Raw genomic sequence first — 24,051 nt, 5'->3', positions numbered from 1 at the left:
TGACCTCTAGAGGGGGCAATTACACATGGGTCTATGTGACATCATCAGGATATACCCCTGCTGACCTCTAAAGGGGGCTATTACACATGGGTCTATGTGACATCATCAGAATATACCCCGCTGACCTCTAGAGGGGGCTATTACACATGGGTCTATGTGACATCATCAGGATATACCCCTGCTGACCTCTAGAGGGGGCTATTACACATGGATCTATGTGACATCATCAGGATATACCCCCGCTGACCTCTAGAGGGGGCTATTACACATGGATCTATGTGACATCATCAGGATATACCCCCGCTGACCTCTAGAGGGGGCTATTACACATGGATCTATGTGACATCAGGATATACCCCTGCTGACCTCTAGAGGGGGCTATTACACATAGGTCTATGTGACATCATTAGGATATACCCCCGCTGACCTCTAGAGGGGGCTATTACACGTGGGTCTATGTGACATCATTAGGATATACCCCCGCTGACCTCTAGAGGGGGCTATTACACATGGATCTATGTGACATCATCAGGATATACCCCTGCTGACCTCTAGAGGGGGCAATTACACATGGATCTATGTGACATCATCAGGATATACCCCCGCTGACCTCTAGAGGGGGCTATTACACATGGGTCTATGTGACATCATTAGGATATACCCCTGATGACCTCTAGAGGGGGCTATTACACGTGGATCTATGTGACATTATTAGGATATACCCCCGCTGACCTCTAGAGGGGGCTATTACACATGGATCTATGTGACATCATTAGGATATACCCCCGCTGACCTCTAGAGGGGGCTATTACACGTGGATCTATGTGACATCATCAGGATATACCCCTGCTGACCTCTAGAGGGGGCTATTACACGTGGGTCTATGTGACATCATCAGGATATACCCCTGATGACCTCTAGAGGGGGCTATTACACATGGATCTATGTGACATCATCAGAATATACCCCCGCTGACCTCTAGAGGGGGCTATTACACATGGGTCTATGTGACACCATCAGGATATACCCCCGCTGACCTCTAGAGGGGGCTATTACACATGGGTCCATGTGACATTAGACATAACTGCCCCCCAGAGGCTGCTCTCTGCTGGGATGGCGGGCGGTGTTCCTCCTCACGGTGTGCCGTCGGGTCACAGACGTCTCTTGTGGTCAATAGCGTTTTAAGAGAACAGAAATAATCAGATTGGGAAGTCTCCTCACTTATTGTGTTAGTCGCTGACTAAACCACACACAGCAGCTGCAATAGCGACCCCTGCAGGTCATTAGGAGAAACCTTCAGAGAACGCCGTCACCTTGAGGGCGTGACCCTGCATCACCTGACCCACAATCACAATGGCGGCCTGACATTTTCTACGTGTTCTGTCCAGGACGGACTATGGCACTACGAATCAATCCTCCCCGAGTCCGGCGAGTAAACTGATGCACTACTCCCAGCAGACGTTACAGGATGGGGGTTGTTATCACCACAATCCATCGTCATCGCCTCTACTCTCTGAAACCGCATCTTCACCATTCACAAGGAGCCACGGAGAACGTGGCCTCTCCCAGCACTGGGGGGCGCTGCACAACATAACATATAGGGGTCCAGGTGAGGGGGGGGGGGGCACTGAGTGGGGGCGACTTCTCTAGCAGACTCACGCTCACCTTTAGTATTTGGGGGGGGGTCGCCTTGTAAAATATGAACATAAAACATGGAGACAGAAGAAACCAAATGATGTGCGCAGTATCTGGGGGGTGTCCTGTGCAGAATAAAGGGGGTCACCTGTGCAGTACATGGGGGGCGGGGGTCTCCTGACGTCACCGCCAGCATGGAGCCCATATAATGATATCAGAGCGGACCCCACGGACCTCGGAGCCCTCGCCGTTGCCCCGTGTCTGGGATGAGCGTTCACACTGAGGTGTAAAATAATGGTGTTGTCAGCAGCAGCTTAAGGGGGGCTCCGCGTATCCCTGCCCTCACTAGTCCCCGTCCCGCGCACTGACGTCGGCTTTGGTTTCTCCTGGCTCCATGAACACAAATAGGTGCGTGTCCTACCATAGGAGGAAGCAATGGCTGTTAAGATTTACAGTTATCGTGGAATGCACAGATCACAGGCACCTCCCGCATTACTGGATATGGCAGGCGGTGGAGGAGGTGGCTTGGCAGCACATGCAGGTGGGGTTAACAGACTTGGGGGGTATAAGGTCCAGATCTTCATCATCTGGAATCTCATCTAATCGGTAACCGTCCTTCAGGAGCTGGATATTCAAGTCTTGGTTGATCTGCTGCAAATAAAAAGATGCAAAGTCAGGAAGGAAAGATCCTGCATTATAATCCAGAGCTGCACTCACTATTCTGCTGGTGGAGTCACTGTGTACATACATTACATTACTTATCTTGTACTGATCCTGAGTTACATCCTGTATTATACTCCAGAGCTGTACTCACTATTCTGCTGGTGGAGTCACTGTGTACATACAGTACATTACATTACTTATCCTGCACTGATCCTGAGTTACATCCTGTATTATACTCCAGAGCTGCACTCACTATTCTGCTGGTGGAGTCACTGTGTACATACAGTACATTACATTACTTATCCTGCACTGATCCTGAGTTACATCCTGTATTATACTCCAGAGCTGCACTCACTATTCTGCTGGTGCAGTCACTGTGTACATACATTACATTACTTATCTTGTACTGATCCTGAGTTACATCCTGTATTATACTCCAGAGCTGTACTCACTATTCTGCTGGTGGAGTCACTGTGTACATACATTACTTACCCTGTACTGATCCTGAGTTACATCCTGTATTATACTCCAGAGCTGCACTCACTATTCTGCTGGTGCAGTCACTGTGTACATACATTACATTACTTATCCTGCACTGATCCTGAGTTACATCCTGTATTATACTCCAGAGCTGCACTCACTATTCTGCTGGTGGAGTCACTGTGTACATACAGTACATTACATTACTTATCCTGCACTGATCCTGAGTTACATCCTGTATTATACTCCAGAGCTGCACTCACTATTCTGCTGGTGCAGTCACTGTGTACATACATTACATTACTTATCCTGTACTGATCCTGAGTTACATCCTGTATTATACTCCAGAGCTGCACTCACTATTCTGCTGGTGGAGTCACTGTGTACATACATTACTTACCCTGTACTGATCCTGAGTTACATCCTGTATTATACTCCAGAGCTGCACTCACTATTCTGCTGGTGGAGTCACTGTGTACATACAGTACATTACATTACTTATCCTGCACTGATCCTGAGTTACATCCTGTATTATACTCCAGAGCTGCACTCACTATTCTGCTGGTGCAGTCACTGTGTACAGTCGTGGCCAAAAGTTTTGAGAATGACACAAATATTAGTTTTCACAAAGTTTGCTGCTAAACTGCTTTTAGGTCTTTGTTTCAGTTGTTTCTGTGATGTAGTGAAATATAATTACACGCACTTCATACGTTTCAAAGGCTTATCGACAATTACATGACATTTATGCAAAGAGTCAGTATTTGCAGTGTTGGCCCTTCTTTTTCAGGACCTCTGCAATTCGACTGGGCATGCTCTCAATCAACTTCTGGGCCAATTCCTGACTGATAGCAACCCATTCTTTCATAATCACTTCTTGGAGTTTGTCAGAATTAGTGGGTTTTTGTTTGTCCACCCGCCTCTTGAGGATTGACCACAAGTTCTCAATGGGATTAAGATCTGGGGAGTTTCCAGGCCATGGACCCAAAATGTCAACGTTTTGGTCCCCGAGCCACTTAGTTATCACTTTTGCCTTAGGGCACGGTGCTCCATCGTGCTGGAAAATGCATTGTTCTTCACCAAACTGTTGTTGGATTGTTGGAAGAAGTTGCTGTTGGAGGGTGTTTTGGTGCCATTCCTTATTCATGGCTGTGTTTTTGGGCAAAATTGTGAGTGAGCCCACTCCCTTGGATGAGAAGCAACCTCACACATGAATGGTCTCAGGATGCTTTACTGTTGGCATGACACAGGACTGATGGTAGCGCTCACCTTTTCTTCTCTGGACAAGCCTTTTTCAAGATGCCCCAAACAATCGGAAAGAGGCTTCATCGTTGAATATGACTTTGCCCCAGTCCTCAGCAGTCCATTCACCATACTTTCTGCAGAAGATCAATCTGTCCCTGATGTTTTTTTTGGAGAGAAGTGACTTCTTTGCTGCCCTTCTTGACACCAGGCCATCTTCCAAAAGTCTTGGCCTCACTGTGCGTGCAGATGCGTTCACACCTGTCTGCTGCCATTCCTGAGCAAGCTCTGCACTGGTGGCACTCCGATCCCGCAGCTGAATCCTCTTTAGGAGACAATCCTGGCGCTTGCTGGACTTTCTTGGACGCCCTGAAGCCTTCTTACCAAGAATTGAACCTCTTTCCTTGAAGTTCTTGATGATCCTATAAATTGTTGATTGAGGTGCAATCTTAGTAGCCACAATATCCTTGCCTGTGAAGCCATTTTTATGCAACGCAATGATGGCTGCACGCGTTTCTTTGCAGGTCACCATGGTTAACAATGGAAGAACAATGATTTCAAGCATCACCCTCCTTTTAACATGTCAAGTCTGCCATTTTAACCCAATCAGCCTGACATAATGATCTCCAGCCTTGTGCTCGTCAACATTCTCACCTGAGTTAACAAGACGATTACTGAAATGATCTCAGCAGGTCCTTTAATGACAGCAATGAAATGCAGTGGAAAGGTTTTTTTGGGATTAAGTTAATTTTCATGGCAAAGAAGGACTATGCAATTCATCTGATCACTCTTCATAACATTCTGGAGTATATGCAAATTGCTATTATAAAAACTTAAGCAGCAACTTTTCCAATTTCCAATATTTATGTAATTCTCAAAACTTTTGGCCACGACTGTACATACATTACTTATCCTGTACTGATCCTGAGTTACATCCTGTATTATACTCCAGAGCTGCACTCACTATTCTGCTGGTGCAGTCACTGTGTACATACATTACTTATCCTGTACTGATCCTGAGTTACATCCTGTATTATACTCCAGAGCTGCACCCACTATTCTGCTGCTGCAGTCACTGTGTACATACATTACTTATCCTGTACTGATCCTGAGTTACATCCTGTATTATACTCCAGAGCTGCACTCACTATTCTGCTGGTGCAGTCACTGTGTACATACATTACTTATCCTGTACTGATCCTGAGTTACATCCTGTATTATACTCCAGAGCTGCACCCACTATTCTGCTGCTGCAGTCACTGTGTACATACATTACTTATCCTGTACTGATCCTGAGTTACATCCTGTATTATACTCCAGAGCTGCACTCACTATTCTGCTGGTGCAGTCACTGTGTACATACATTACTTATCCTGTACTGATCCTGAGTTACATCCTGTATTATACTCCAGAGCTGCACTCACTATTCTGCTGGTGCAGTCACTGTGTACATACATTACTTATCCTCTACTGATCCTGAGTTACATCCTGTATTATACTCCAGAGCTGCACTCACTATTCTGCTGGTGCAGTCACTGGGTACATACATTACATTACTTATCCTGTACTGATCCTGAGTTACATCCTGTATTATACTCCAGAGCTGTATTCACAATTTTGCAGGCATTCAGCAGAATATCCCCACATTCTCTGCTTGTTCAGTGTCTGCAGGGAGCCTGCTCTGGAGCCTTGTATTCTGGGTCCGTACAGTCGTCTAACGTAATGCCCTTCCTGCATATTAATGACTTGTATAGAACTTAAAGCTGAAGGCGTCTGTAAATCTTTTACCGTTTGCAGAGAAGCTAATAACAGAACTGCCGTATATTTCATGTGCATCCCCTGCTGAATCCTTAATACTAATCTGCTGGGAAATTTGCAGCTCAGAGTAAATTGCTTTCCCCGGGAGAAAATGAGCAGAAATGTCAGCAGCAAAAATGACACAAACAGCAGAAAATAAAACAGGTGCAGTATATACAGTATATATAATCTACGGGCGGAGGACCTCCATATGTAACCACCATAATGAGCTCAGGTCACCTGCTAATTACTGCAATTACAGGGCTAATCATTCTCCCCTCATTATGTGCACCGCACAGTACCACTCCTCCTTTCCCGTATATACTGTACAGTACCGCTCCTCCTGTCCCGTAAATACTGCACAGTACCGCTCCTCCTGTCCCGTATATACTGCACAGTACTGCTCCTCCTGTGCCGTATACTGCACAGTACCACTCCTCCTGTCCCGTATATACTGTACAGTACCGCTTCTCCTGTCCCGTATACCGCACAGTACCGCTCCTCCTGTCCTGTATATACTGTACAGTACCGCTCCTCCTGTCCCGTATACCGCACAGTACCACTCCTCCTGTCCCATATACCGCACAGTACCACTCCTCCTGTCCCGTACACCGCACAGTACCACTCCTCCTATGCGGTATACCGCAAAGTACCACTCCTCCTGCCCCATATACCCCACAGTACCACTCCTCCTGCCCCATATACCGCACAGTACCACTCCTCCTGCCCCATATACCGCACAGTACCGCTCCACCTGTCCCATATACCGCACAGTACTGCTCCTCCTGTCCCATATACCGCACAGTACCGCTCCTCCTGTCCCATATACCGCACAGTACCGCTCCTCCTGTCCCATATACCGCACAGTACCACTCCTCCTGCCCCATATACCGCACAGTACCACTCCTCCTGTCCCATATACCGCTCCTCCTGTCCCATATACCGCACAGTACCACTCCTCCTGTCCCGTATACCGCACAGTACCACTCCTCCTGTCCCATATACCGCACAGTACCGCTCCTCCTGTTCTCCTGAGGGCAGCAGCGTCTGGGTCACTATTATTAGGAGGACAGCAGGAATTTTCCAGAGATTATTCTAGCATCAGATACAGAATAACTGAGCACCAAGTCACAGACCTACCTCAGCTGATGAGTAACCTGAGGACGAATACCTGGACATGTCAAAGTCATCGTCACTAGAGGGGAAGAGAGCGGGTATTAGTGACTACGGAAGATAGACAGACAGATAGATATTAGACAGATAGGAGATAGATAAGATACCTGTCTGTGTCCAGGGCTACGAGGGGTTTCTCGTCCGGGCTCTGGTCTAGAGAGGAGTATCCTTTGTTCGGGACGACCAGTCTGGGAGATGATGAGATATAATATATAATTAGACGTTTGATGAGTGGCGGCTACAAGAATGAGACACAAGTCCTCAGGACACCACAAAACGCTACAGCAGGGGGCGCCACCATGACCCGGGGATGGAGACTTCACCAGCAGTAAACATCTACCCGGGTCACATTCGGGCATGGCGGCCGTCATGGCAGCTCTCACCCCGCCAGGCGTCCTACCTTGTTCTGGCCATGACATTGTTCTTCTTAGGCTGTTGATTCACTGGGCTCCCGACGTTCCCGTTCTTCAGCGAGCCCTTCCTGGCCATCTCCCGCTGCTTCTCTGTAAGGAGAATGTGAGAAGACTTACATCACATGGGCCAAGATAACATAAGATAGGAAGGGATAACAGGAAGTGAGAGCAGGAAGGAAGGGATCACGGGAAGAGAGCAGGAAGGAAGGGATAATGGGAAGTGAGAGCAGAAAGGAAGGGATAACGGGAAGTGAGAGCAAGAAGTAAGGGATAACGGGAAGAGAGAGCAGGACGGAAGGGATAACAGGAAGTAATAGAAGGAAGAAAGGGATAACGGGAAGCAAAAGCAGGAAGGAAGGGATAACAGGTAGCAAGAGCAGGAAGGAAGGGATAAAGGGAGATGAGAGCAAGAAGGAAGGGATAAAGGGAGGTAAGAGCAGGAAGGAAGGGATAAAGGGAGGTAAGAGCAGGAAGGAAGGGATAACAGGAAGTAATAGAAGGAAGAAAGGGATAACGGGAAGCAAAAGCAGGAAGGAAGGGATAAAGGGAGATGAGAGCAAGAAGGAAGGGATAAAGGGAGATGAGAGCAAGAAGGAAGGGATAAAGGGAGATGAGAGCAAGAAGGAAGGGATAAAGGGAGATGAGAGCAAGAAGGAAGGGATAAAGGGAGGTAAGAGCAGGAAGGAAGGGATAAAGGGAGGTAAGAGCAGGAAGGGAGAAGCAGCAGACCAGCTGGAGAACAACAGCAAGACGTGGATGAGTTCAGAAAGGCGAGGACGAGGAGAGAAAGCAATGGATGAGATCAGGAAGGCGTGGATGACGTGAATAACAAGACAAAGGCATGGAAACCAGCAGGAAGACATTGGAAAGGCGTGGAAAAGGGCAGAGGGGCAATAGTAAATTAGTACAAAATACAAAAAGATCCCTCATGCCTAAAACACTGAAAGAGTGGTGGAAGACCAATAATTAAAGGAATGTACTAAATATATACAAAGGACCACAATAAAAAAACATTAAAAAGCAAACATTGCCATATTACACACACACTGGGGCAGGCACCATGGAAAAGAACCCCCCCTCCCCACCCTGGATGGACCCCCCTTTAATATTTTACAGAGGAATTTGTATCTGAACTTCTATTCTGTTGCTTACAGCTGTGACGTGCTTATGGGACTCGTGTTGTGCGGTTCCCATGAGGAAGCCACGGACCGTGGCAATAGACGTGGGACTTTGGTGACATCTTTATCATGATTTGTTGTTCTCCTATTTGCTTTGCATTTTTTGGATATTTACGTCTATTGGTATTTATACACACTTTGCCTGTAATATGGCGATGTTTATCTTTTATTTGTTTTTTATTCTGCTCATTATTGTTGCTTTGTGTATATTTAATACATTCCTTTATTAGTCTTCCAACTCACGCGGACCTGTCTCTCACTTTCACCCTCATTTACTCCTCATTTTTAAGACTGTATCCACAGATTATTATATTACTATTTCATGAGCGCCATAACAAACCACCCAAATATCAGGACAAAGGACAGTAACCACCACAGACCATGTATATGAGGAGCAGACACCCCTATATCAGGACCACGGACAGTAACCACCACAGACCATGTATATGAGGAGCAGACACACCTATATCAGGACCATGGACAGTAACCACCACAGACCATGTATATGACGAGCAGACACACCTATTTCAGAACCACGGACAGTAACCACCAGACACCATGTATATGAGGAGCAGACACCCCTATATCAGGACCACGGACAGTAACCACCACAGACCATGTATATGATGAGCAGACACACCTATATCAGAACCACGGACAGTAACCACCAGACACCATGTATATGAGGAGCAGACACCCCTATATCAGGACCACGGACAGTAACCACCACAGACCATGTATATGAGGAGCAGACACCCCAATAATCAGGGCCACAGACAGTAACCACCACAAACCGTGCATATGATGAGCAGACACCCTGATATCAGGGCCACTGACAGTAACCACCACAGACTGTATATGATGAGCAGACACAATGTATGAACAGGATGCAGTAATATCCTGAGCTCCCTCTAGTGGTGGCTGTATATATCTGTATGCAGTAATCCCCTGAGCTCCCTCTAGTGGTGGCTGTATATATCTGTATGCAGAAAGCTCCTGAGCTCCCTCTAGTGGTGGCTGTATATATCTGTATGCAGAAAGTTCCTGAGCTTACTATAGTGGTGGCTGTATACATCTGTATGCAGTAATCTCCTGAGCTCCCTCTAGTGGTGGCTGTATATATCTGTATGTAGTAATCTCCTGAGCTCCCTCTAGTGGTGGCTGTATATATCTGTATGCAGAAAGCTCCTGAGCTCCCTCTAGTGGTGGCTGTATATATCTGTATGCAGTAATCTCCTGAGCTCCCTCTAGTGGTGGCTGTATATATCTGTATGCAGTAATCTCCTGAGCTCCCGCTAGTGGTGGCTGTATATATCTGTATGCAGTAATCTCCTGAGCTCTCTCTAGTGGTGGCTGTATATATCTGTATGCAGAAAGCTCCTGAGCTCCCTCTAGTGGTGGCTGTATATATCTGTATGTAGTAATCTCCTGAGCTCCCCCTAGTGGTGGCTGTATATATCTGTATGCAGCAATCTCCTGAGCTCCCTCTAGTGGTGGCTGTATATATCTGTATGCAGTAGTCTCCTGATCTTCCTCTAGTGGTGGCTGTATATATCTGTATGTAGTAATCTCCTGAGCTCCCTCTAGTGGTGGCTGTATATATCTGTATGCAGTAATCTCCTGAGCTCCCTCTAGTGGTGGCTGTATATATCTGTATGCAGAAAGTTCCTGAGCTTACTATAGTGGTGGCTGTATATATCTGTATGCAGTAATCTCCTGAGCTCCCTCTAGTGGTGGCTGTATATATCTGTATGCAGAAAGCTCCTGAGCTCCCTCTAGTGGTGGCTATATATATCTGTATGTAGTAATCTCCTAAGTTCCCTCTAGTGGGGGCTGTATATATCTGTATGTAGTAATCTCCTGAGCTCCCTCTAGTGGTGGCTGTATATATCTGTATGCAGAAAGCTCCTGAGCTCCCTCTAGTGGTGGCTGTATATATCTGTATGAAGTAATCTCCTAAGTTCCCTCTTGTGGGGGCTGCAGACTAAAGCAAATATTCATGCGACTCTATGGCTGTGACAAAAGCTGGGGATTTGGAGCTCAGTATTAGAAAAACCAACCACTGACCATTATAACAATGTATTATGAGATGAAGTAGCAGAGAGTTGTAAAAAAATGACATATATACAGTACAGACCAAAAGTTTGGACACACCTTCTCATTCAAAGAGTTTTCTTTATTTTCATGACTATGAAGGCATCAAAACTATGAATTAACACATATGCAATTATATACATAACAAACAAGTGTGAAACAACTGAAAATATGTCATATTCTAGGTTCTTCAAAGTAGCCACCTTTTGCTTTGATTACTGCTTTGCACACTCTTGGCATTCTCTTGATGAGCTTCAAGAGGTAGTCCCCTGAAATGGTTTTCCAACAGTCTTGAAGGAGTTCCCAGAGATGCTTAGCACTTGTTGGCCCTTTTGCCTTCACTCTGCGGTCCAGCTTACCCCAAACCATCTCGATTAGGTTCAGGTCCGGTGACTGTGGAGGCCAGGTCATCTGGCGCAGCACCCCATAACTCTCCTTCATGGTCAAATAGCCCTTACTTTCAAAGTTTTCCCAATTTTTCGGCTGACTGACTGACCTTCATTTCTTAAAGTAATGATGGGCACTCGTTTTTCTTTACTTAGCTGCTTTTTTCTTGCCATAATACAAATTCTAACAGTCTATTCAGTAGGACTATCAGCTGTGTATCCACCTGACTTCTCCTCAACGCCACTGATGGTCCCAACCCTATTTATAAGGCAAGAAATCCCACTTATTAAACCTGACAGGGCACACCTGTGAAGTGAAAACCATTTCAGGGGACTACCTCTTGAAGCTCATCAAGAGAATGCCAAGAGTGTGCAAAGCAGTAATCAAAGCAAAAGGTGGCTACTTTGAAGAACCTAGAATATGACATATTTTCAGTTGTTTCACACTTGTTTGTTATGTATATAATTCCACATGTGTTAATTCATAGTTTTGATGCCTTCAGTGTGAATCTACAATTTTCATAGTCATGAAAATAAAGAAAACTCTTTGAATGAGAAGGTGTGTCCAAACTTTTGGTCTGTACTGTATATATATACATATACACACACACACACACATATACACGTACTAGAAGAACGACCCAGCTTTGCACGGGTATATTTCATCTATTTTATTTAATGTTTGTGTGTGTCGTTAAAATATATTGACAGTATCCCCCATAAGAGTGACTTCTACAGTACCCCGCTCCTTAACAGTGAACTTCACAGCCCCCCACCCTGTAACACTGACCCCCAAAGTTCCCTGCCTCCATAACCACTTCCTGACCAGGCCTCATTTTGCAAATCTGACATGTGTCACTTTATCTGGTAATAGCTTTGGAACACTTCTTTATCTAAGCCATTCTGAGATTGTTTTCTCGTGACACATTGTAATTCATTATAGTCATAAATTTGAGTCAATATTTTTGACCTTTATTTATGAAAAAATACCAAAATTACAAAAAATTTGGAAAAATTAGCAATTTTCAAAATTTAAATTTCTCTGCTTTTAAAACAGAAAGTGATACCTCATAAAATATTTATTACTTAACATTCCCCATATGTCTACTTTATGTTGGCATCATTTGTAAATGTAATTTAATTTTTTTAGGATGTTAGACGGCTTAGAATTTTAGAAGCAATTCTTAAAATTTTCAAAACCCACTTTTTTTTTTTTTTTAATTGTTTATTTTATTGATTTTTTTATCAATGAAAAAATAATACAGGTACATTGTCTCATAGCACAATCGTAACAAAACCCACTTTTTAAGGACCAGTTCAGGTCTGAAGTCACTTGTGGGGCTTACATAGTGGAAACCCCCCAAATGACCCCATTGTAGAAACTACACCCATCAAGATACTCAAAACTGATTTTACAAACTTTGTTAATCCTTTAGGTGTTCCACAAGAATTAAAGGAAAATGGAGATTAAATCTCAAAAGTTCACTTTTTTGGTAGATTTTACATTTTAGTCCATCGAGGGTTAACAGCCAAACAAAACTCAATATTTATTACCCCGATTCTGCGGTTTACAGAAACACCCCACATGTGGTCGTAAACTGATGTAAGGGCACACGGCAGGGCGCAGAAGAAAAGGAACGCCATATGGTTTTTGGAAGGCAGATTTTACTGGTTTTTAGATGCCATGTCCCATTTAAAGCCCCCCTGATGCACCCCTACAGTAGAAACTCCCAAAAAGTGACCCCATTTTGGAAACTACGGGATAACGGGTGAGTTTTATGGGTACCATTTTTGGGTACATATGATTTTTTGATCATTCATTATTACACTTTATGGGGCAAGGTGAATAAAAAATTGGTTGTTTTAGCACAGTTTTTATTTATTTATTTTTACATCGTTCACCTGAGGGGTTAGGTCATGTGACATTTGTATAGAGCAGATCGTTACGGATGTGGCAATACCTAATATGTATACTTTTTATTTATTTAAGTTTTACACAATAATAGCATTTTTGAAACAAAAAACATGATGTTTAAGTGTCTCCATAGTCTAAGGCCTCCTTCACACGGGCGTTGCGGAAAAAGGTGCGGGTGCGTTACGGGAACACCCGCGATTATTCCGCGCGAGTGCAAAAGATTGTAATGCGTTTTGCACTCGCGTGAGAAAAATCGCGCATGTTTGGTATCCAAACCCGAACTTCTTCACAGAAGTTCGGGCTTGGGATCGGTGTTCTGTAGATTGTATTATTTTCCCTTATAACATGGCTATAAGAGAAAATAATAGCATTCTGAATACAGAATGCATAGTAAAACATCACTGGAGGGGTTAAAAATAAATAAATAAATAATAATTTAACTCACCTTAGTCCACTTGATCGCGTAGCCCGGCTTCTCCTTCTGTCTTCATATGATCTCTGTGCAGCAACAGGACCTGTGGTGACGTCATTCCGGTCATCACATGATCTTTTACCATGGTGATGGATCATGTGATGACCGGAGTGATGTCACCAAAAGGTCCTTTACCTGTAATGAATGCTCACCACAGGTCCTGTTCAGCAAAGGAGACAGAAGGAGATGCCGGGCTTCGCGATCAAGTGGACTAAGGTGCGTTAGTATGTCTATTTTATTTTATTTTTTCTATTTAGAATTTTTTTTTTTTATTACTTAATTGGGGATTTTATTTTTACATGTGAAACTTTTTTTTTTTATACAAACACTTAATTTATTTTGAAAATAGTAGTGGGTTGTAGTGGCTCACTCCTTAGTAGTTACAGGATGGTGCTGCAAGCTCATACAGAGGGAATCACCCCACCCTCTGTTAAAAAGTAAATGTAACAATGGAAAAATGGGCGAGCACTCATACACTTGGCAACCAAATTGACATATTCAGAATATATATATTCCCTATCAAAACATTATAAAGATGTACACAATCAGGATCCATCTAGTCTGATGTTTGTGGCACTGGAGAAGGTGGAGAAACACTGGAGAGGCGGTGATTTTATTAGACAGATGTCTAGGATAGAATCCAGACGCATTTATGAATTTGGATCTCTACAACCGAAAGGTCTAATTTGGAGTTGGAGATTTTTGGATTCATGTAGGTTGGGTGTCTCGTGGCCGACGGCACGTCGCATGCTAGGCCGTTTATCGGCGCTGCGACGTGTCCTTGGCTCCTAGATACCCACCCTTCCTTCTCTATCATATTCCAAGAATCCTATAAATCTCCAACTTTCAAGATTCCTCAAATCCATTATAAATATTGGGGAGTATTTATAGTTTTATATCCGGATTTTAATCTAAATAATCTGTTTAATAATATTTTATCATTAAAATGTGATTTTATAAGTGTTAGCAATTAGATATTAAGTTTATATTTCACACCAATTGGGACATCTGAGCTTCATCGTCGTCACTGGGCATGCGCCGAGCCCAGTGACGTCCGATGCTCGCTCTTCCCTCAGTCTCCAGCAAATCGCACTGGCGCAGCCCTCAGTGGGTACTGCGTCTGCGCGAGACTTCGCTCGGCCGTCAGGGAGGGGGGAGGAGAGGGATGAGAGGCTGTGGGCGGTTAGGCAGTCGGAAGGAAGGCGTTTTGGGCACTGTAAGAGGGGCGTTACTGGGCACACTAAGGGGAACAAAACGCCCCTCTGGGCACCTTCAGGGCTAATTAGCATAATCATAAAAGTCGTTTTTATCATAAACTACTGGACGGATTACAAGATAGAAGAGCACAGCCGATCCAAGGTAAGCTGTGGAGCATGACTGCTTTAAAATCCGATTTTGGGTTAGGGGAGGTGACAGAATCCCTTTAAGGTCATGTGAGGTACATCAGCCTCTACAACAACGTTGGATAAGCGTCACCCATAAGCGTCTTCTAATAAGAATGTCCTTCGTTGCCTATAGCAGCCAATCAGAGCTCATATTAGTGACCTAGAATAGAAGCTCCGCTGTGATTGGTTGCTAGATGCAGCCTGATGAATATCCCCGACTGCCACAACAGACAATGGCTCCTGGAGTTGGCCGGTTGGGTTACTAAGCAGGTTTTTTTTTTGGCAGATAATTGTAAAGAGCGGAGTGAAAATTTCCACTCAAAGCATCGTCTATGACGTTCCCCGAGTCACAGGAGGCGGCTGTGCGGTGCGGATTTCTTTAGCGGACACACAGACATACACTCGGCTTTATATATTAGATTATATGTAGAAATCTTCCTCAGTTTAGCTCACTAGATGGAGCAGCTGCTGTGCGCTGTGACTGGAGCTAGATTTATCATGGGTGGTCTCGGGGAGCTCTGACCCTCCAGCAGTGGTCCAATCTGTCCTATGTGTTCACCTCAAATCATTCTTCTGACCCTTCCATTTTGTTAATAGGAATCAAGGGAAGAAAACAGGATCTAATAGTTCAGGAAAGACCTCAGTTCTGGAGAGATCGCTACAAAGACGCAGAACACAAAGGAACGCTCAACTGTCCTACTGGGGCATCCTCCAAAAAGACACATGACCTGAAGTACCTGGGTGGGTCCTACTGTGGAGTGTGGCATAAAAGTCCTTACACCTGCCTTACTGTAGCACAGGGATCCCCCATCCATCACACAGGCCCGATCTCCTACATCCATGCTGGTCCTGCCTCCACTCATCCATCATGCCGGTCCATTCTCCTCCATCCACCACACCAGTCCCATCTCCTGTCATCCACCACACCAGTCCCATTTCACCCATCCACCACACCAGTCCCATTTCACCCATCCACCACACCAGTCCCATTTCACCCATCCACCACACCAGTCCCATTTCACCCATCCACCACACCAGTCACATCTCACCCATCCACCACACCAGTCACATCTCACCCATCCACCACACCAGTCACATCTCACCCATTCACCACACCAGTCCCATCTTCTCCATCCATCACACTGATTCAGTCTTCTCCATCCACCACACTAGTATCATCTCCTCTCATCCACCACACTGGTCCTATCATCTCCATCCACCAAGCCAGTCCCATCTCCTCCCATCCACCACACCAGCCGCTTCCTTTCCATCCACCACACCGATCGAGTCTTCTTTGTCCTTCACAACAGTCCCATCCCCCCACCACACCGCTATCATCTTCTCCCATCCACCACACAAGTTTCATCAGGAAGTATTACTTTACTGAGAGAATAGTGGATGCATGGAATAGCCTTCCTGCAGAAGTGGTAGCTGCAAATACAGTGAAGGAGTTGAAGCATGCATGGGATAGGCATAAGGCTATCCTTCATATAAGATAGGGCCAGGGACTATTCATAGTATATTGGGCAGACTAGATGGGCCAAATGGTTCTTATCTGCCGACACATTCTATGTTTCTCCTCCCATCCACCAAACCAGTCCAGTCTTCTCCATCCACCACACCAGTCCAGTCTTCTCCATCCACCACACCAGTCCAGTCTTCTCCATCCACCACACCGGTCCCATCTCCTTCATCCACCACAGTAGTCCTGCAGCAGCAAAGGGGTCTTCTCCACTTCTCCAAACTCTTTCCTGTTACAGCGGGGGTCCTCGCCATCCACCATGTCTACCCTGAACCTGCCGGGGGAGAGGGGGGATCTCCATACACTACATGTGTATGTGGGTGTATAAGGGTCTTCCATATGCCCCTACCTGTCCGCTGGGGGTCCTTCCCTACTAAAAACATTTCCATGTATAACTGATCTCTTGCTCAGTACTGGGGTCCGCACAGCCGTCGGGGTGGTCTCCTGTGTTTACTGCCCCCCCCCCCCCGGTTTCCGCTTGCTGTTAACCCCTCGTCTGCCTGTGTCCTGTTGTTCATCCCTCCTCAGCTGTGACTCTCGTTATAATCTAATTAACAGCTCCAGCCTCATCTGATTATCTGCATCACATCCCCCCAGCCGCCGCGCTCAGCCCATCTGCTGGGCTAGGCACGCTGCTCCAATACACACATATGTATGCACATACCTACCTACAGCACACACATATGTATGGACATACCTACCTACAGCACACACATATGTATGGACATACCTACCTACAGCACATACATATGTATGGACATACCTACACAACATACTTACAACAGATACATAGAGCATATACAAACCTACAGCATGTAAATATGTGGGCACATAACGCAGCACATACATACATATGATGCATACCTACAGTGCATACAAACATTCATACAACAGATACAAACAGCACTTTTTCCATATTTTGGGGCCTCACAACCTGGAATTAACATGGATTATTTGAGGATTTGCATCATGTAATTTACAGAACATGCCCAAAACGTAGAAGATGTTTTTTATTTTGAAGAACAAGAAATAGGACAAAATAACAGAAAAGCCAATGTGCAGAACTATTCACCCCCCTAAAGTCAGTACTTTGTAGAGCCGCCTTGTGCGGCAATCACAGCTCCAAGTCTCTTTGGATAAGTCTCTATGAGCAGTTGCCACATCTTACCACTGGGATTTCTGCCCTTTCCTCCTTGCAGAACTGCTCCAGCTCCTTCAGGTTGGATGTTTGCGCTTGTGAACAGCAATCTTTACGTCTGACCAGAGATTTCCTATTGGATGGAGATCTGGGCTGTGACTCGGCCATTCCAACACATTTACATGTTTCCCCTCAAGTGTTGCTTTAGCCGTGTGTTTGGGGTCATTGTCCGGCTGGAAGGTGAACCTCCGTCCTAGCCTCAGATCACGCACAGAGTGGGACAGGTTTTGCTCAAGAATATCCCTGTATTTAGCACCATCCATCTTTCCCTCAACTCTGACCAGTTTCCCAGTTCCATCCCCCCAGTATGATGTTGCCACCACCATGTCTCACTGTGAGGATGGTGTTCTTTGAGTGATGTGATGTGTTGGGTTTGCGCCAAACATAGCGTTTTCTTTGATGGCCAAAAAGTTACATTTTAGTCTCATCAGACCAGAGCACCTTCCTCCATACATTTTGGGAGTCTCCCACATGCCTTTTCGCAAACTCACAACGTGCCTTATTGTTTTTAGCTGAAAGTAATGGCTTTCTTCTGGCCACTCTGCCATAAAGCCCAACTCTATGGAGCGTACGGCTTAATGTCGCCCTATGTACAGATCCTCCAGTCTCTGCTGTGGAACTCTGCAGCTCCTCCAGGGTTACCTTAGGTCTCTGTGCTGCCTCTCGGATTAATGCCCTCCTTGCCCGGTCCGTGAGTTTTGGTGGGCGGCCGTCTCTTGGCAGGTTTGCTGTTGTGCCATGTTCTTTCCATTTGGTTATGATAGATTTGATGGTGCTCCTGGGGGATCATCAAAGATTTGGATATTTCTTTATAACCTAACCCTGACTTGTACTTCTCAACAACATTGTCCCTTACTTGTCTGGAGAGTTCCTTGGTCTTCATGGCAGTGTTTGGTTAGTGATGTCTCTTACTTAGGTGTTCAGCCTCTGGGGCCTTTCAGGTGTGTATATGTAATGACAGGTCATGTGACACATAGATTGCACACAGGTGACATCGTGTCACTAATTATGTGACTTCTGAAGGTAATTGGTTGCACCAGAGCTTTTTATGGGCTTCCTAACAAAGGGGGTGAATACATACGCACAGGACAATTTTCTGTTTTCTATTTCTGAACAATAGTTTTATTTATATATTTTTCTCATTTCACCAACGTAGACCATTGGGTTCTGATCCATTACATACAATTCAGATTAACAAAACATTGAACATAAGGCTGTGATGTAACAAAATACGAAAAAAGTCCAGAGGGGTGAATACTTTTGCAAGGCACTGTATACACACACAAATACAGCACACTATATATATATAGAAAAGTTTTAGGCAGCGCACACATAATACAGGAATAATGTGGATGAATAATACCGCAGACAGCGCCTACACCCTGCCACAAACTGTCCAAGTAATAGCCCTAACTGTTCTAATAAGGATCCTGTAATAATGCCGCCATATAGGACATACTACGTCCCCCTGAGTCCTGATGTGTGGTGCACGGTACAGTCAGGAGTAAACCTTATCCATCTGCGTCCTGAGGCATCACCCCATCCAAACCTTCAAGGACGGGTCCATGTAGCAGACGGACAGATCAGGCCCCGAGTCACCGGACTGAATGATTACGCCGTTAATTTCATCCCGCACTATGGCGCACAACGTGTTTGTTTCTTCAAGCAGTGAGACACTTGGGCAAATATTGCAGAATTTCCTGACACTTAGATTAATGAACACTGGATTGTGCAGAATATTTGCTGACGCAGCTGGACCTGGAGGCAGGCGGCGATGTGAGCGGAGGAGGCAGGGATGACGCTGCAGTCACGGCTGTCGCCTGCTTATCATCTGCCGCGCTGTGCACCGCCGGACAGAGACGGGAGCAGTCTGAGAAACATTCTGCTTTAAAAGATCATAAACATTATGTATTAGACTCTTGTCACCTCCAGAGCTGCATTCACAAAAGGCTTTTCCTTATGATTACGTTGACCACTTCTGGATCATAGTCTATATGGAGGATGCACTGCATTGTCACCGAACATGGCATAATCTGAGGCAATGCAAGGAAATAAATGGCAGTAATTAAAAATGGAATTTTGAGGCTTTCTATAAAAATAAATAAATGACAACATGGGTTCCTCATCTCCCTCTATTGGGAGCTGTATAGATCTGTATACAGTAATCTCGTGAGCTCCCTCTAGTGGTGGCTGTATATATCTGTATGTAGTAATCTCCTGAGCTCCCTCTAGTGGTGACTGTATATATCTGTATGCAGTAATCTCCTGAGCTCCCTCTAGTGGTGACTGTATATTTATATGTAGTCATCTCCTGAGCTTCTCTAGTGGTGGCTGTATATATCTGCATACAGTAATCTCCTGAGCTCCCTCTAGTAGTGGCTGTTTATATATATCTGTATGCAGTAATCTCCTGAGCTCCCTCTAGTGGTGGCTGTATATATCTGTATACAGTAATCTCCTGAGCTCCCTCTAGTGGTGGCGGTGTATATCTGTATACAGTAATCTCCTGAGCTCCCTCTAGTGGTGGCTGTATATATCTGTATGTAGTAATCTCCTGAGCTCCCTCTAGTGGTGGCTGTATATATCTGTATGTAGTAATCTCCTGAGCTCCCTCTAGTGGTGGCTGTATATATATCTGTACAGAGTATTCTCCTGAGCTACCTCTAGTGGTAGCTGTATATCTATGTATGCAGTAATCTCCGTAGCTCCCTCTAGTGACCATAAATCTTTATGTAGTAATCTCCTGTGCTCCCTCTTGTGGTGGTTCATTCCCCTCTGATGTGTTTCATTTACAAAACCTAAATTTCTCATCTTGCCTCAAGCATTTCAGAGATAGAGATGGTGGATGTCATGGTCTTACCTTCTTGCTGTTCTCCTTCGTTTGACATGTGCTGGCGGCCATCTTGGTTTCTGGGTTTCTTGTAGCCTTCCACCCTGCGGCTCCTCCTTCCCACTGGGAGGAGCTGGATGCCTAGCTCATATATATAGGAGGTCTGTGGCTTCAGTTCCTTGCTTGGTCCCCCTGTGTTCACATGCTTCTAAGACTGCTGCTGCTTCTGGTTCCTGATCCTGGCTTCGTCTGACTACCCTGCTGGTTCCTGATCCTGGCTTCGTCGGACTACCCTGCTGGTTCCTGATCCTGGCTTCGTCTGACTACCCTTCTGGTTCCTGACCCCTGGCCTCTCAAAGACTCTGCTTCGGTTTCACCATCCGTTTGGACTTTTGCTTTACAGCTTTATTTTCAATAAAGCCTTTTTATTTTCACTTATCTCTTGTTGTACGTCTGGTTCATGGTTCCGTGACATTAGGACCAAGCCATGAATTCTGACGGTACAGGGCCATCCTCGCTACCCATGCTGGTTGCCAGACTTGATCAGCAGGATCACCTGTTGGGTCGGTTCGCTGTGGCGTTGCTAACCCTGCTTGAACGCACGGCTCATTTCGCTCCCGTTGCTGATGGGTCGGTTGTCACTCCTACTGCCGCTCCGGTTGTTGCGCCAGAGTCTACCCCGACACCTGTTGTTGCGCCTGCGGTGTTTCGGGGTATGACCGGTTCTGCCCCTCTTCCACAGCGCTTTGGGGGAGAGCCAACTCAGTGCCGAGGTTTCCTTAACCAGGTGGGCATTTATTTCGAGTTGCTGCCACATGCCTTTCCCACTGAGAGATCAAAGGTGGGCTTCTTGATCTCGCTGCTCTCGGACAAGGCCTTGGCCTGGGCCAGCCCTTTATGGGAGAACAACAATCCGGTGGTTGCCGAGTTTTCCGGTTTTGTTGCTTCTCTTCGGAAGGTATTCGATGTGCCGGCTCGTGCTGCCTCTGCTGCGAAGCTCCTTATGTCCATCAGACAGGGTTCACGATCCGTAGCTGAATACGCCATTGAGTTTCGTACCCTGGCAGCAGAGGTGGGCTGGAATAATGAGGCTCTGGTCGCTGCTTTCTCTCATGGTCTCTCGGATGCCTTGAAGGATGAGGTTGCAGCTAAGGACCTACCAGTGGAGCTCGAGTCTCTTATTTCTTTCCTGATTTTGATTGACACCAGACTCAGGGAGAGACCTTCCTTTAAGGAGAGCCTGCGGAGGTCTTCTAACAGATTGGCGCCTACGTTTGCTGTCCCACCCGTGCCTCCCTCTCCTCCCACGCCTCCTGGGGATGACTTGTCTGGGGGTGAACCCATGCAGCTGGGGTTTGCTCGCCTGTCCGAGGGGGAGAGGGTACTCCGGAGACGCGAGGGCCGATGCATGTACTGTGGTCTCGGTGGGCATTTTCGGTTGGCATGTCCGAACCGTCCGGGAAAACGCTCGCACCTGAGATCCTGTCGGGGGCAGATCTTGGGTGGAGTCTCCTCGTCCCCGGTTTCCCGTGTTGACAAACCACTGATCACTGTTGTCCTCTCCTGGGTCGGGGGCTCGGTGACGACCCAGGCGTTGGTGGACTCTGGTGCTGGTGGTTTGTTCATTGATAGTGTGTTCGCTGCCGCCAATTCCATTCCTCTGCAGGCTCGAGGTTCCCCACTGGCTCTTGAGGCGATAGACGGCAGACCCCTTCTGCCGCCACACGTGACTCATGAGACCCTTCCAGTGGGGATAGCCATTGGTGCCGTTCACAGAGAGTCGGTCTGCCTCCAGGTTATTTCGTCTCCACACTACTCGGTGGTCTTGGGGTACCCCTGGCTCCAGAAGCATAATCCGACTTTCGATTGGAGATCGGCCGAGATCCTCTCGTGGTCACCGCAGTGTGGGGCTAGTTGCATCCATGGGTCTGTCAAGTTGCTGTGTACTTCCTCGGACTCTCTGTTGCCTCCTGAATACGAGGAGTACCGGGATGTATTCGATAAGGTGCGCGCGGTTGCCCTACCTCCGCACCGCCCATACGATTGTGCCATAGAGTTACAACCTGGTGCCGTTCCTCCTCGTGGCAAAGTCTATCCACTGTCGGTAGCGGAGAATGAGGCCATGGAGGAGTACGTGAGGGAGGCGCTTTCACGCGGACACATTCGCAAATCCTCGTCCCCGGCAGGGGCTGGATTTTTCTTTGTGAAAAAGAAGGGCGGTGAGTTGAGGCCTTGCATCGATTACAGGGGTCTCAATCGCATCACGATCAAGAACGCTTACCCGATACCCTTGATTTCCGAGCTGTTCGATCGCCTTAAAGGGGCCACGGTCTTTACCAAACTCGACCTGAGGGCGGCATATAACCTGGTAAGGATCAAGGCGGGCGATGAGTGGAAGACCGCGTTTAACACCAGGACCGGTCATTATGAATCCTTGGTTATGCCCTTTGGGTTGTGCAATGCGCCCGCAGTCTTTCAGGAATTCATCAACGATGTTTTCCGTGACCTGTTGCAGCAGTGTGTGGTGGTCTATTTGGATGACATCTTGGTATATTCTGAATCCATGGAGGCCCACATTCTGGATGTCAGACGAGTGTTGCAACGGTTACGAGAGAACAAGCTGTTCGGTAAGCTTGAGAAATGCGAATTTCACCGATCCCAGGTAACCTTCTTAGGTTACATCATTTCCGCTGAGGGGTTCTCCATGGATCCTGAGAATGTTTCGGCTGTCTTACAGTGGCCCCAGCCCAGTGGTCTTCGTTCCCTGCAGCGCTTTTTGGGCTTCGCCAATTATTATCGGAAGTTCATCAGGGACTTTTCCATGCTGGCCAAGCCTCTCACGGATCTGACCAGGAAGGGCAGTAATTCCCAGGTCTGGCCGCTCGAGGCCATCCGAGCTTTTGAGGCCCTAAAGTCCGCTTTTGTGTCGGCTCCGATTCTGTCGCATCCCAACCCTGGGTTGCCCTTTGTCCTCGAGGTGGACGCGTCTGAGACGGGAGTAGGCGCCCTTCTGTCTCAGCGTAGAACACTAGAGGGTCCTCTGCTTCCTTGTGGGTTTTACTCCCGGAAACTGTCTTCCGCGGAGTGCAACTATCAGATTGGTGACAGGGAGTTATTGGCCATCGTGCAGGCCCTTAAAGAATGGAGGCACTTGCTCGAGGGTTCGGTGGTTCCGGTTCTCATCCTGACGGACCATAAGAATCTGACCTACCTTTCTGAGGCCAAGAGATTGACACCACGTCAGGCCAGATGGGCTCTGTTCTTGTCACGTTTTAATTACGTGGTCTCCTACCTACCCGGTTCCAAGAACATCAGGGCGGATGCCCTATCACGGCAGTACTCCGAGCTGTCCAGGGAGGAGTCGATTCCGACTTCGGTCATACCTCCGAATCAGATCCTGGCCGCCATTCGCACCAGCCTGACCTCTCCCCTGGGTGAGCAGATTTTGGCGGCTCAATCTGGTGCTCCCTCTGGGAGACCCAACGGCAGATGTTTTGTGCCTGAGGAGTTGCGCACTCGGTTGTTGCGAACCTACCATAACTCCAAGACCGCGGGGCATCCTGGAAAGAATCAGCTGTCCTGGGCTGTTTCACGTCTGTTCTGGTGGCCTTCCCTACGTTCCGACATCGCCGCATATGTAGCGGCATGCTCCGTTTGTGCCCAGAGTAAGT

General features: G+C 46.6%; 1 protein-coding gene across 12 annotated transcripts in view; it reads right to left on the bottom strand.

Annotated features, from left to right (window-relative positions):
* The window catches only part of FAM219A (family with sequence similarity 219 member A), a 75,710-nt gene that overhangs the window by 2,352 nt on the left and 49,307 nt on the right, over positions 1–24,051 (bottom strand). For 11 of the 12 annotated variants that reach the window (XM_040420856.1, XM_040420860.1, XM_040420857.1 and 8 more), the window contains exons 3-7: positions 7,388–7,490; positions 7,095–7,175; positions 6,955–7,009; positions 367–2,286; positions 126–308 (exon numbers count right to left, since the gene is read on the bottom strand). In XM_040420856.1, the coding sequence (XP_040276790.1) occupies positions 2,128–2,286; positions 6,955–7,009; positions 7,095–7,175; positions 7,388–7,490 (398 nt within the window). In that variant the 3' untranslated portion in view covers positions 126–308; positions 367–2,127. The remainder of the gene's footprint in view (positions 1–125; positions 309–366; positions 2,287–6,954; positions 7,010–7,094; positions 7,176–7,387; positions 7,491–24,051) is intronic. The other variant, XM_040420865.1, reaches the window with a different exon arrangement.

Source organism: Bufo bufo, chromosome 2, assembly GCF_905171765.1.
Source record: "Bufo bufo chromosome 2, aBufBuf1.1, whole genome shotgun sequence".
NCBI classification, from domain to species: Eukaryota; Metazoa; Chordata; class Amphibia; order Anura; family Bufonidae; genus Bufo; species Bufo bufo.
This window is presented reverse-complemented; position numbering and strand designations above follow the sequence as displayed.